We start from the raw sequence: 12067 nt of genomic DNA, 5'->3' as shown, positions 1-12067 counted from the left end.
TACAACATTCTACAGCAATATGGCATAATTACCTCACTGGACTTTTCACACAACACAAGGCGTGTGGGTTTATGACCAGTGTGAGCAGCTCCAAGCACAGACTGGACGCAGCACTGCTCAGACCTGTGCACTCCTGCCCCAACACACCCGACTCTTTTCATTAGCCAATCAGAGCAAACACTAAACTGTGCAATGATGCGTTCTGCTGTGCCTCGAAGTGCTCGACGCTGCTGCTTAAGAAATAACATATCAACACTACTTGGTGCTCGTCTCCTGCTCTTGGGTCAAAGTTTAGGCAACCTCAAACTGCGCCCATTTCCAGCCAAGGAATGATCATCACGGGAGTGAAGGGTCAACCCGGTGCTGGGGGCTGTCCGTTTGGCGTTGGGGGCTCCCATCCCATAAGAACAGCTTATTGAGCTCAAAGAGAGAGAAGCTGAGTCACTCTAGAGGGAGGGGGCAGAAAAGAGAAGAGAGAGAGAGAGAGATACACCTGCTCAGCAAGTCTCTGGCGTTCTGGCGAGGCTATGACACTAGGGAACACGCTCACGCAAGCAGAATACAATCCTGCACTCTATGCACCAAATACTGAGCTCAGTTCTAACCGCACATGTTCTGAAACACCCCATGAACTGCACACCAGGGGCAAGGCAGTGTTTTGTGCAGTAGTGAGAAGATTCTCCTAAAGTCTCACGACAGCAAAGGAAGATTTCTTCCTTTGTCTAACGAGTTTCAGTTGATAATCTCAAGGGCACGCAAATACAAGGCTAAACAAAGGCCTATCTATCGCGAGTCAGAGTGCTGGGATGCCATTACAATGACCTCCATGCAAATTCCAGTATGTGGAGGCGTCGCATGAAGAGTAAAAGTCTGATCAAATGTCAGGGTTCCTAGCTGATGTGGGACAGCCTCCAGCCACAGGCTGCTGCGAGATTGCCAGTGTGCCCACAGTGAGCAGAGATCAAAGACACTGCAAATGGCTGCGCTCCTAAACAGTGTTACATCAGCCTGCTGCAACTGCACAGAGAAGTCTGAGAGCTGTGGTCATTCAGTGGTTTCCCACTGAACAGGTGTTCTGACAATGAGAGGCTGCTCAGTGGATGTGTGTGTGTGTGTGAGCAAGAGAGGGCCTTCAAGAGTTAGTTTTCATTACGCTGCTAAAAGAGTGATGCTAACAGGGTCGACAGCTCAGCGGATGACTCACAGTGACTCACGTGGTCTCTGCCCTAGAGAGAGAGAGAGAGAGAGAGAGAGAGAGAGAGAGAGAGAGAGAGAGAGACAGACAGACACACACACACACACACACACACACACACACACACACACACACACACCCCCCAATGCTAAGCCTTTCAATTAACTTTACAGCAGGGACTCCAACAAGACATTTCCCTTACACATGCACACACCCCCACACGCCCACCACCCACCCTCCGGGAGTTTCTCCTGCATTAAAAGGTGTTGAATCACAGAAGGCAGACAGAGAAATGCCTGTCAGCTAACCGTCCATTCCATCATCTTCAGTACCCACACTCCTGCTATTCATGAGCACAGCGCTCTGAGCACACAGCTGTGAAACACACCCCACCCCAAAAACTACAGCAGGCGTGCAGGAGAGGAGGCGTGGAGACCTGAGAGGAGGGCCAAAGAGAGAGCAAAGTGGACAGGCACAAGAGAGCAGTAGCCCGTAATGAGCTCTGGAGTACAACGGAGGCGGAGAGACAGAAGGTTCTGAGGCTGGCAGATTACTGTGGGGGCCCGTGCGACAAGCGCCTCTAGAGACGGATTGGGGGACGTGCTCAGTCAGAACAGAGCACAGCCATGGCAGAAGAGCTTACACAAGAGAATCAGAACGGACCTCCCTGGAGGAAGAGGCTCGTCACATACATGTCTAATTATGCAGTCACATTCACTCAACTAACCTTTAATATGGTTTATTTTCATGTATGTGTCTGGACAGCCAGCCATCACGTACTGGCATTGTAATGGAGCTCCTTGATGCATCACACTTCACATGAAGGATGAAAGCATGCAGAGAGCGATTTATACAGCTCAGCGTTTGAAAGATCCATGGCACCAGGGTCCATACCCAGAGGGCCCTCCTTAGAGTGCGCTAGGGGCCCCAGCACAAGACACGCCTGACAGTTACACCAGGCGGCCCTGACCATCACACCTGACCCGAGGCACCCGGCGCGGCCTCTCCCCTTACAAACGCAGCTCTCTCCACTGGCTTGCCTGTACCACGGAGCGATGTCATATTTACAGGATCTCAGACTCTCCAGAAGCACAGGCGCAGCACGGCAACATGGGGGAGTTTCAAGGAGCCTTTCATTAGAGCAGAGGGCAGAGGGACGCCCCGAGGCAGGGCAGAGGGACGCCCTGCCTTTGAAACAGCACAACTGTTCTAAGGAGTTTGTGTGGGACTATGGTAACTGCTTAAATACACTGGTCAATTGATTGGTTACACTGGGAAATTGGAATTGACAGAATTTCCAGTTTCAGTTTCATAGAGGCTTCAGTTTAGTTTACACACATTTCAGCATATATTCTTGTGCTTTCATACTATGTACATTTTTGAAAAATGTGTGTGTGGTTGTGTACTTGTGTTGTGCTCCTCTGTTGTCTCCTCCAGAATGAGGCTGGTGTGTGTGTGTGTGTGTGTACGTACTTGTGTTGTGCTCCTCTGTTGTCTCCTCCAGAATGAGGCTAGTCATACAGTTGATCTCCCACTCCTGTACCTCAATGCTCCAGAGAGCAGGGATCAGAACACAGTATCGAGAGCTAGAACGAACACACACACACACACACACACACACACACACACACACACACACAGTTAGAGGAAAAGCTACAAAACTGCATACAAAACTGCCATCTACAGCAGAGGCACTATGTGCTGGTCCTCATTACCAGTGTTTTAGCAGCACTGTCAGTTTTAGCAGCACTGTCAGTTTCACACCAACTTTGGCTTCTGTTTCGCACTGTGGCTCATGAGACTGGAAGAAGTCACCCACCAGAGATGGAAGAGCTCTGCCCAACCCACAGGCCAAGTCACCAAAAACCAGCAGACAGATGAGCTGTCAAGCCTGGACTGAGGGAAGAGGTCAGCAAGTGAATGGCAGAGGAGAGAGACAGAGAGAGAAAGGAGTACAAGGCCCCTCTGTGGAGGAGGGACTATACTTTTCCCACAGGCCACTCTGGCAGGTGATAGACAGACACTCTGGCTGAGTCTCTCGGCTGAAATTATTATGCCATAATACTCCACTGGTCTCCTCCAATTTAGAGGTAAACCAGGTAGAAACAATCCAGCGAGCAATGACTTTTACATTAGGTTGATAGAACCCATGAAGGCCATTGGTCTTAGAAGGTCCAGAAATCACTCACTCAATCGCAATGATTGTTGGCTACTTTCCTTTCTTTCTCCATCTCCCCGTTCTCTCCCAGAGAAGGGATTTGGTCTCAGCCGGCTCGATTCCCCGGCTAGCGAGAGCCTGAGAGAGCGGAGATCAGAGGGAGCACTTAGGCATGACCTGCTCGGCATGGAAGCAGTGCCAAAGGAGCAACATGAAGCCACTGCCTGATGTGTGGGGCCTTTGTGGAAGCTGGCATCTGCATGTCAATGCTACATTTAACGGCCCCCTGCCCCGCCATCCCCAGTCTAGCACACACTCCATCTACTCTTACAACCTGGTAGACAGCACAGCAGAGCGCACTGCGTGTAGGTAGCCATGGTCAGCCAGCACAGCACAGAGCCCAGTGCCCCAGGATGCCCATCTGATTAGAAGACATACGACTTTCATATGTGCTGACGTGAGCAGGCCACATAAACAGAGCAGCTGAACAGACAAAGGCTCTATATGGACCATACCATAACAGGGAGGGGTACAATCTGGGGGCCGGGGGGCTGTCAGCATTGCCATGGTAATGCGCTCCCAGGGAATCAAAGCTGCATGTCGACAAGGACGTGACAGCTTCAGGAAAACCAGCAGGACGGTCACACGAGGGCAGGAAGCTGGCGTTTCAGCTGAAGTCAGAGCAGCGGTAGTCTCCAGCGCTGGCTTGCCCGTTACTTCAGGTCACTACCCAGATGCGAACAAGGCCAGGTTGCCATGGAGAGCATTAAATCAACAAAGCCCCTCCATGCTGACAAATGAAACAACTGCCTTCAGTGTTTGAAGTTTGAGTTTAACAGACACCATGCAGAAAGCCCCCCCATCTCCTGCCTTCATCAAAGTAATCGCCCTTTCCCACATGCACCCACAATCTCTACAAACACGTGCACAGCCAACTGGAACCGCCTGGAGGTGACGGCTTCATGTCTTCCTTCCTGACAGTTCTTTTAGTGTGCTGACTACAGCCAAAAATAAGTTAACACATTTAAACACCACACATATCTATCTAAAGCCCATCGAAACAATTCAAAACCTCTCCAATAGGTATCTAATCTATATCAAATCTATATCTCGACAGCCAAGTTGTGACTTGTAAGTGAATGGTTTGAACTGAAATGTTAATTATTGGGGCTTTTGCACAGATGTGACGGTGCTGAGTGGAGGGGGGGTGTTGGGACAGGGGCGTGTTGGGACAGAAGCCAGGGAGGAGTGTTTTGGCACAGGGTGGGGGCACTCACATGTCCACAGGCACACGCAGCAGGACAGGAAGCACGGCCGCCTCCTCCGTCACACTCAGGAGCCGCGCCTCCATCAACTGCAGGATGGCCAGTCCGGCACGAAAGACAGCCGTCACGCCTGCACCAGGACAGGAAGAGAGAGCAAGACAGACATATGCAAGGCCAGCAAGCACTCACGAACTGCAGACAGAATGAGTCCAGAACATACATTTCATTTGAAATGGCTCTTGTGCTCTTTAGCACAGAGTTGTTATTTTGTAAGGTAAATGACCAGCTATAGCCATTATCCATCTTCTTTGCTACCTTCCAATACAAATATGTAATGTACAAGTAATACAATTTAATAGAAAGGGGCAGTTCCTAAAGAGTACCCAGGGGTTACATTAGATGCTCAAAGGAAGAATGATCACAACCTTCAGCTAGAATCGAACCCCCACCTCTTGAGCTACAGCCAAGACCTCATACTGTTGAGGTCTAACAGCCTAAGCAGAGTGATGGTTTCCCAATCACATGCAGTGAGCAGGAAACACAGAGGCTGTGGACCCACAGCCCCCAGAAGCCACTACTGTACCATGGAGCAGGAAGAGGTCCCAGATAGCCAGGACAGAGTCCCAGCATGGGAGAAAGGTGAAGAGCGTCAGGAACCACTGCATGATGAAATGGAGTGAGGAAACACCAAGCTTCTCCTGGAGGGGAGATGGGGACAGAGAAAGAGAAGAACTAATTTTTAAAAGATACAATATTCAGGACAGGCACTTTATACACACAAATTAAAAACACACCACATTTGCTGTAAGCATAACTCACTGCAAGCAGAACTCCGCTATCACATGCACCAATTCAGCTCATCACATATGAACTCATAACCTGTGGGATGACTTGGTAGCTCCATGTCACATCTTTAACAGGAAAGCTGCTCATAGAACCGTGCTGTCTTGAGCTTATTTAGGGCCGGCGGCACAGAGTCAAACCCAATTGGAGAAAACCCCCAAGAGACGTGCAGGCCGCATTCACACACAGAGGCACAGAGCCGTAGGCCCAGCTGGAGGCATGCGGGCAAGCTAGTGTTAATGCGAGCCTGCCAGACACAGCGGAGTAATATCAGTGACTGATCACTAGCGTGACTTTTAAACCACCACCACCATCATAAAGACAATTCTCTTAAAGCTCTGGTAAGCTTGTCTATCCCATCATTAGTCAGTGCAATGGGGTGTTTGATTCCATGGCGAGCGGTGAATCCCTGTGCAAACAGAGTGGCGGGCGCAGCTCCGAAACCTGTTCCTTCAGGCAACCGTGCTTGGTTCTCACTGCGACTGCATCCCAGTGCATAGGAACATGGTCAGGAATCACCACCATCTAATATTATAAGCACAGTGCATGCTTTTAATACCAAGAGATGTTTGGAGTGCAGTCTGGCATTGCCTCACATGCGCAGACGGTAACTTGAAAGCATTTCTGCTAGATCAGTGCTATGCATGTCCAGATAAGAAGGTTGGTGTAGAGAGAGAGAGAGAGAGAGAGAGAGAGAGAGAGAGAGAGAGAGAGAGAGAGAGAGAGAGAGAGAGAGAGAGAGAGAGAGAGAGAGAGAGAGAGAGAGAGAGAGAGAGAGAGACACAGTGAGGTCAGGTAGTGCATGGTGACACTGTGATTGCGGTCAGATCTGTACTGGAAACAAAGAGGAGCCCTGATCTCCCCATTCAGTTCAGTATACCAAAAGAGAAACAAATGACCTCAGCTCAGCAGTCTAAGAGTTTCTGAAGTGCCCATGGAACCAGGGGTGAGGAAGGAACCCTGAGCTAATGAGGATTACAGGCAAGTGCCGTGGGCTGAAAGGTACCGAGGAGTTTTCTGCTAAGGGTCCACTAAAGTTATCCACATAATTACCATGTGCTGGTAGAGCTGTGGCTCCCGATGCTTCAGTAACTGCTGAAACACCAGCGCCTGGTGCTGGATCCTAGAAAAGCAAACAATCAAAAATATGTTGAATCAAACGTATCAGCATCAAAAGGGGCTTTAATGTCTTCAACGAATTGTACTTCGCTGTCCGTTTTTCTGATAAGCAGGGAACGTTTACAGGTGCACTCTAACAACTCACTTTTTGAGCGAGGAGTCGAAGAGTTCAGAAAGGTACTTGGGTTTCTCCAGCAGAATCACCATGGCCCAGAAAGCTTCCTCCTCATCCAGGACCATGAGGAATACTGCAGCAATGTAGGACATCCCTTAAGGGGGAAAAACAAACATCATCAGAAACCACAGCCTTCGAGGAAATTACAAAGTCCTGAACCAAAAGCAGTCCCGAGGGGGATATATAAGTCACAACAAGACAAGCTAAAATGAATGGTTTCAATTACATGTTTGGAGACCAGGTTTAGTTGTTTTTCCTTTATCGCCACCTTGTGACTACAGTTACGCTTTCTGATTATGTACAAGTTATAAGAGTAAAAATTTGTATATAATAGGAAGGTAAACTGTGGAACTATAAAATGTCACCTTGGCTGTAGCCGATTTGGGGGTTGTATTTCGCATATGCAGTGAGCACTCGGAAAAGCTTGGCCTGGCCCTCAATGGCTTCAGGGCTGTCACCCATGAGAGAGCGATGAGTAGGGAAAGACCTCTCTAGAAAACACAAACCAGACACGCAAACACAAACCAGACCGTGAGGGGGAAATGTGCAGATTTAGCCTGGTGTAAACATTCAGTCTACTCACGCACGTTTCAAAAGTCATTGTAAACACAGCCAAACGCATTTTTTACCCGTCTGACAAGATTATCTGTAAATACTGGCTCTGTCAAAACGACTTTTAAGAGCTTTATCCATCTTATCAGTAATAATGTAGTGCTAACATACCTTTACTACTTTTTATTGGAGATTATTGCAATATATTGCAATTACATTAGGAAACTAAGTCGTTTGTGGAATTATGAAGAAGCATGAATAACTGACTTTCGACGAGATAAAATTGTCCCGCAAGATTCCATTTTAAGTACAAAGGGGACCATGTGCCCCCCAGTGGCCACGGGAGGAATTTCAACACAGTGGAAATTTCAAACCAAAACAGAAATCTCTGCCAGACCTGCCCTTCATCCTTCACTGATGGAGCATCTAAGCAAAGATGCAGATGCATGACATTGTAAACGTGGAGGCCATTACATTACAACTAAGATTTCCTACGATGTTCACAAGTATTTCAGCATTAGAGCACCAATACATTAGTAGCTGAACCAAAGTAATCACAAGTAATCTTTCCACTCTGTCGAGCCCTCATCAATCTCTCACGTGCAGCATCCTCAGATTCCTAAATTGGGCAACATTATTGCATCACTCCTACTAGTCATTGTTGCAGTCTCTGAGCGAGCATGAGCTCGATCTGATACGGCAGTGTTTTCACTACAACCACAAAGCCATCGGGAACAATGGGTCAGTAAGCTCTGTCAGACTTTAAGAGCAAGCAAGAGAAGTCCAAGCTGTCATTCTGTCTGTGTGGCAGCGTGTGGAACTGTGGGTGGCGCTGGGCTCACGCAGGTCCAGAGCGATCTCTCTGAAGAGGGCCGCGTCCACATAGGAGGAGGTCAAAGAGGGCGTGACGAGTGTGGGGTCTGAGCTGACATCATGCTCTCCGTCACCCAGCGTGGTGATGACTGAGATGACGCCATACTCACTCAGGCCAAGGTCCTTCAGTGGCTTCCTGATCTCACTCAGACAAGCCTGTGAAGAAGGACGACATGCACACGTAACAAAATGTAAGCGGTTTCACCCTGAAGAGTAACAATCCCAAATCACACACACACAGTAAATGTCATCACTACATGCATTAGAAACAAAATCTTTTCAAAGCCTGTGAAAAGCATATTGTTGCAAAACCTGTTGCGATGGCATAGCCAGACTAAAAGAGCAATTTTTCCCGATGTATTATTGCAAACTGAAACATTAATTTTAGCAGGTCACATGCTGCAAGCCAGTAACCAAGAACCTCCTCTCTTACTCCTTAAACACACAGTGCCTGGAGCAGACCTGGTAGCTGAAGTCACTGGACAGCCTGACGGTCTCGATGTTGAGCAGACGTTTCCACACCCGCCCTCGCAACGCGGGAGGTATTCCCATGCGGATAAACCGCTCGATCTGAGATCGAAGACAAGTAACCCGTGAACGATCATAATCAACAGAAGATGCTTTTAATCTTTATGAAAAACCGTAGTATACACCTATACCTGACTTCTACAAATGAAACTGGATCCATTCCAATAGCTGAGAAGTTCGCACAGCTCTTTGACTTTGACGGCATTTGGCTGGGGATAGCTATCGAGAAAACACACACACATTATATATATATATATATATATATATATATATATATATATATATATATATATATATATATATAGGGCGGAGTTAACGTGAATATTACTTGGAGAAGCGTAAAATGAATGCTACATACACACCTGTAATCATGGCATCTATGTTGCAGTTTCTTCTCTTTTTTACTTAACGCAAAGCCGAATTCGTCAAAGCCCACGCTGCTGCTTCGCTGTTTCCTTGAGCCTTTTGCGCTGCTGCTGCTGCTCCTTCTCCGTAACATGTTTTGGCTTAGTTACAAAGTTTCACTCGTTATCTTGTTAATTAATCCCTGTTATGAGCCAAGTTGTCTGCCTTCTTGAACTCACCGCCAGATTGTTTCCAATATGGCTAACAGCATGAGAGCCCTTCAACATAAAAGTCCTGGCGCTCGCACAATGAGGACTTTTACTCCCTTTTAGTGCTGATGTAATATAACTTAATTGTGGTTGCCGTGTGCAAAGTGAAGATTTAAAATAAGATGACACTATGTACGTTAAACTCCGTTTTACATGTTTTTAATGTTTTAAGTCATTCTAAAACTTAAAAAAAAATTTTTTTAAAGCAGCACTACCAAGTCCGGTAAGATTAAGCAGAGACTAAATCTGAAGTATTACTTACATTTTATGTGAAAATTTTCAGCATGGAAGAGAAAACATGGGAATTAACCATTATAGTTGTCATTTTAAATGAACAATTTTATGTTAGTTTGGCACGAGATCATTGTTAAAGCTGCCCTTTACAGTGCTCTCCCATGTCCTGGGAAGACATTAGAAGCCTGGTTCCACTTGACTCCTAGGACCTCTGAAAAAGCATAACAAAACAGAGACATGACATAATTTTTTGTCACAGGTTCTGCTGTGTCACAGAAAAACATAGTAAATAGGGACAGTCTGATTTTGAACATTCTGCACACATACTATCTCTCTCTCTCTTTCTCTCTCTCTCACACACACACACACACTCTCTCTCTCACACACACATACTCTCTTTCTCTCTCTCTCTCTCTCTCACACACACACACACACACACACACTCTCTCTCTCTCACACACACTCTCTCTCTCTCTCTCTCTCTCTCTCTCTCACACAGAAAACAAGTAGATGTGCTTTTCTGCACCATGTTTTTGTTAACAGCACCTGTGGGTTGTCTGTGCTGGGCAGGGTGGCACCCAGATGGAGTCACACACCATCCTGTTCGGAGTGCTGCTTACCCTCTGCATCTGAGCCCACAGATAGCCAGTGCTTAGGACTTCCTGTAGCATGGGAAACAACATTCATTACATATGTGACTACATTTTCAGTGTGTTCTGTATGGAAAAATACAGGCACACATGACAAAACCCAAGTCTCTTGGTGTGCATACTCAAAAATTCATTTACATCAACACTTTGGGGGTTCACTCCCATGCAGACATATATATATATATATATATATATATATATATATATATATATATATATATATATATATATATATATACACATACACACACACACACACACACACACACACACACACACACACACACACACACACACACACACACACAAATGCGCACGTACACACTAACTTTCCTCTAACTTTCCTTCAGTCCCCCTGTAGCTGTGTTGTCTGTTGTTTCCCTCCAGTTTGCAGTGTATCCAGCCACGGACCTGCTCGAGCGCCTTCATCCCCAGCCACAACATGTCCTTCTCCCTTTCCAGTTCCTGTAGTTTCTTCACCTGCCCATGGGAAAATGAACGAATCAGAACTCACTAGTCGAGTGCTCAGAAACAGCAGTTGCAGGGGCAATTGTTATTATCGTGGTGACTGTTGACCAGAGGTGGATGGGCCCCTTTCAAGTCTTGGCTCCTCTCAGGGTTTCTTACTCATGCTCTAGGGACTTTTTCTTGCCACTGTCGCCCATGACTTGGTCACTGGGGGCTTGGACTTGGACATCGGTAAAGCTGCTTTGTGACTACATCTGTTATAAAATGTTATAGGAATCAATTTGATTTGAACTTATATATTAAATGGATAGTGTTTACAATAGTTTGTGTCCATATAAGTAAAATATCATACATATCAGAAAGAACTACATGAAAGGAAAATGCTGGAAACTATGCAGTCCTATTAATAGGGTAGGACGCACATCTGTAGTTCCAACAATTTTCTCACGTTTACATTTACTAGATAGGTCTCTTTCCAGCAAGCGGTGCTTGTAAATCATGAAAACTTTTATAAACATACCAAAAATGCTGAAAATCCTGAGGTCTTTTATTGTTTAAAACTAAACTGGATATGGAATTTTGTTCTACTTGGGTGTGGGCATGTTTGTGTTTTCAATTGTTTCCATAATCCCTCTAGACACCATCCTTAGACTGATGCTTTGCTAAGAGAGCTCCACGAAAATAGACTGTACAAAACTTTGTTATGGAGCTGTGAACTAGAGGTCACTCCAAAATCTGGGCGGGAAATTACAATGGTCTGCAATAGCTGATGCAAAGGAGCACAATGACATCACATTTAAAATAAGACTACTTGTGAGACATGCCAAATGTAAACTTCAAGTCAGTTTTGTCACTTCAACACCGAGTCAGTGTCTCAAAACAATCATCAGCTAAAAAAGCCAATTAACTTTTCTCATATTTGAAATGTCCACATGACTTCACAGATAAAATGAAGTACAAGGTAATCCACACTTGCTTTATGTTGTAAATGTACTTTGTACAGCAAACAACTTTAGTCAGACCACAAGATAAACAAAATCTGCCTACAAAATCTCAACAGGCCTGTGGTAATCCTTGTAAATCCAAGTAAATCAACAAAGCGGTTCTGACCCAAAGAAAGAAACACCAATCAGTACTGACCCAGAAGAAGAATCTTAAACCACACTAAGCAGTACTGACCCACAGGAAGAATCGGAAGGCATCCACACTGTTGCAGTTGCTCCGTGCTGGCACAGTGACTACTGTGTAGGACGCCATGAGAAACACCAGGGAGTGTAACAACACACTCCACAAAGGGAGCAGACCTTGAAGATCTGGTCTTAGTAAGAGAGTGGATAATAATGCTTCTCTGTCCAATCCCCACCCAAGTAGGGAGTGGGGCACAAGAAAGAGA

The 12067-nt window shown here is 46.2% G+C and overlaps 1 protein-coding gene across 5 annotated transcripts in view; it reads right to left on the bottom strand.

The window, feature by feature from the left end:
* The window catches only part of si:ch211-266k8.4 (uncharacterized), a 36416-nt gene extending 24413 nt beyond the window's left edge, over nt 1-12003 (bottom strand). The window contains exons 1-13 of one of the 5 annotated variants that reach the window (XM_035532267.2): nt 11854-12003; nt 10528-10686; nt 10103-10218; nt 9071-9767; nt 8840-8927; nt 8643-8750; nt 8150-8336; nt 7121-7246; nt 6726-6849; nt 6515-6584; nt 5202-5316; nt 4631-4748; nt 2669-2781 (exon numbers count right to left, since the gene is read on the bottom strand). In XM_035532267.2, coding sequence (XP_035388160.2) covers nt 2669-2781; nt 4631-4748; nt 5202-5316; nt 6515-6584; nt 6726-6849; nt 7121-7246; nt 8150-8336; nt 8643-8750; nt 8840-8927; nt 9071-9207 — 1186 coding nt within the window. In that variant the 5' untranslated portion in view covers nt 9208-9767; nt 10103-10218; nt 10528-10686; nt 11854-12003. The remainder of the gene's footprint in view (nt 1-2668; nt 2782-4630; nt 4749-5201; nt 5317-6514; nt 6585-6725; nt 6850-7120; nt 7247-8149; nt 8337-8642; nt 8751-8839; nt 8928-9070; nt 9768-10102; nt 10219-10527; nt 10687-11853) is intronic. The other 4 variants (XM_035532265.2, XM_035532264.2, XM_035532266.2 and 1 more) reach the window with 4 other exon arrangements.
* Nucleotides 12004-12067: the final 64 nt, after the last annotated feature.

The sequence above is a fragment of the Electrophorus electricus genome, chromosome 16, assembly GCF_041902795.1.
Source record: "Electrophorus electricus isolate QZ-2024a chromosome 16, ASM4190279v1, whole genome shotgun sequence".
NCBI lineage: Eukaryota > Metazoa > Chordata > Actinopteri > Gymnotiformes > Gymnotidae > Electrophorus > Electrophorus electricus.
This window is presented reverse-complemented; position numbering and strand designations above follow the sequence as displayed.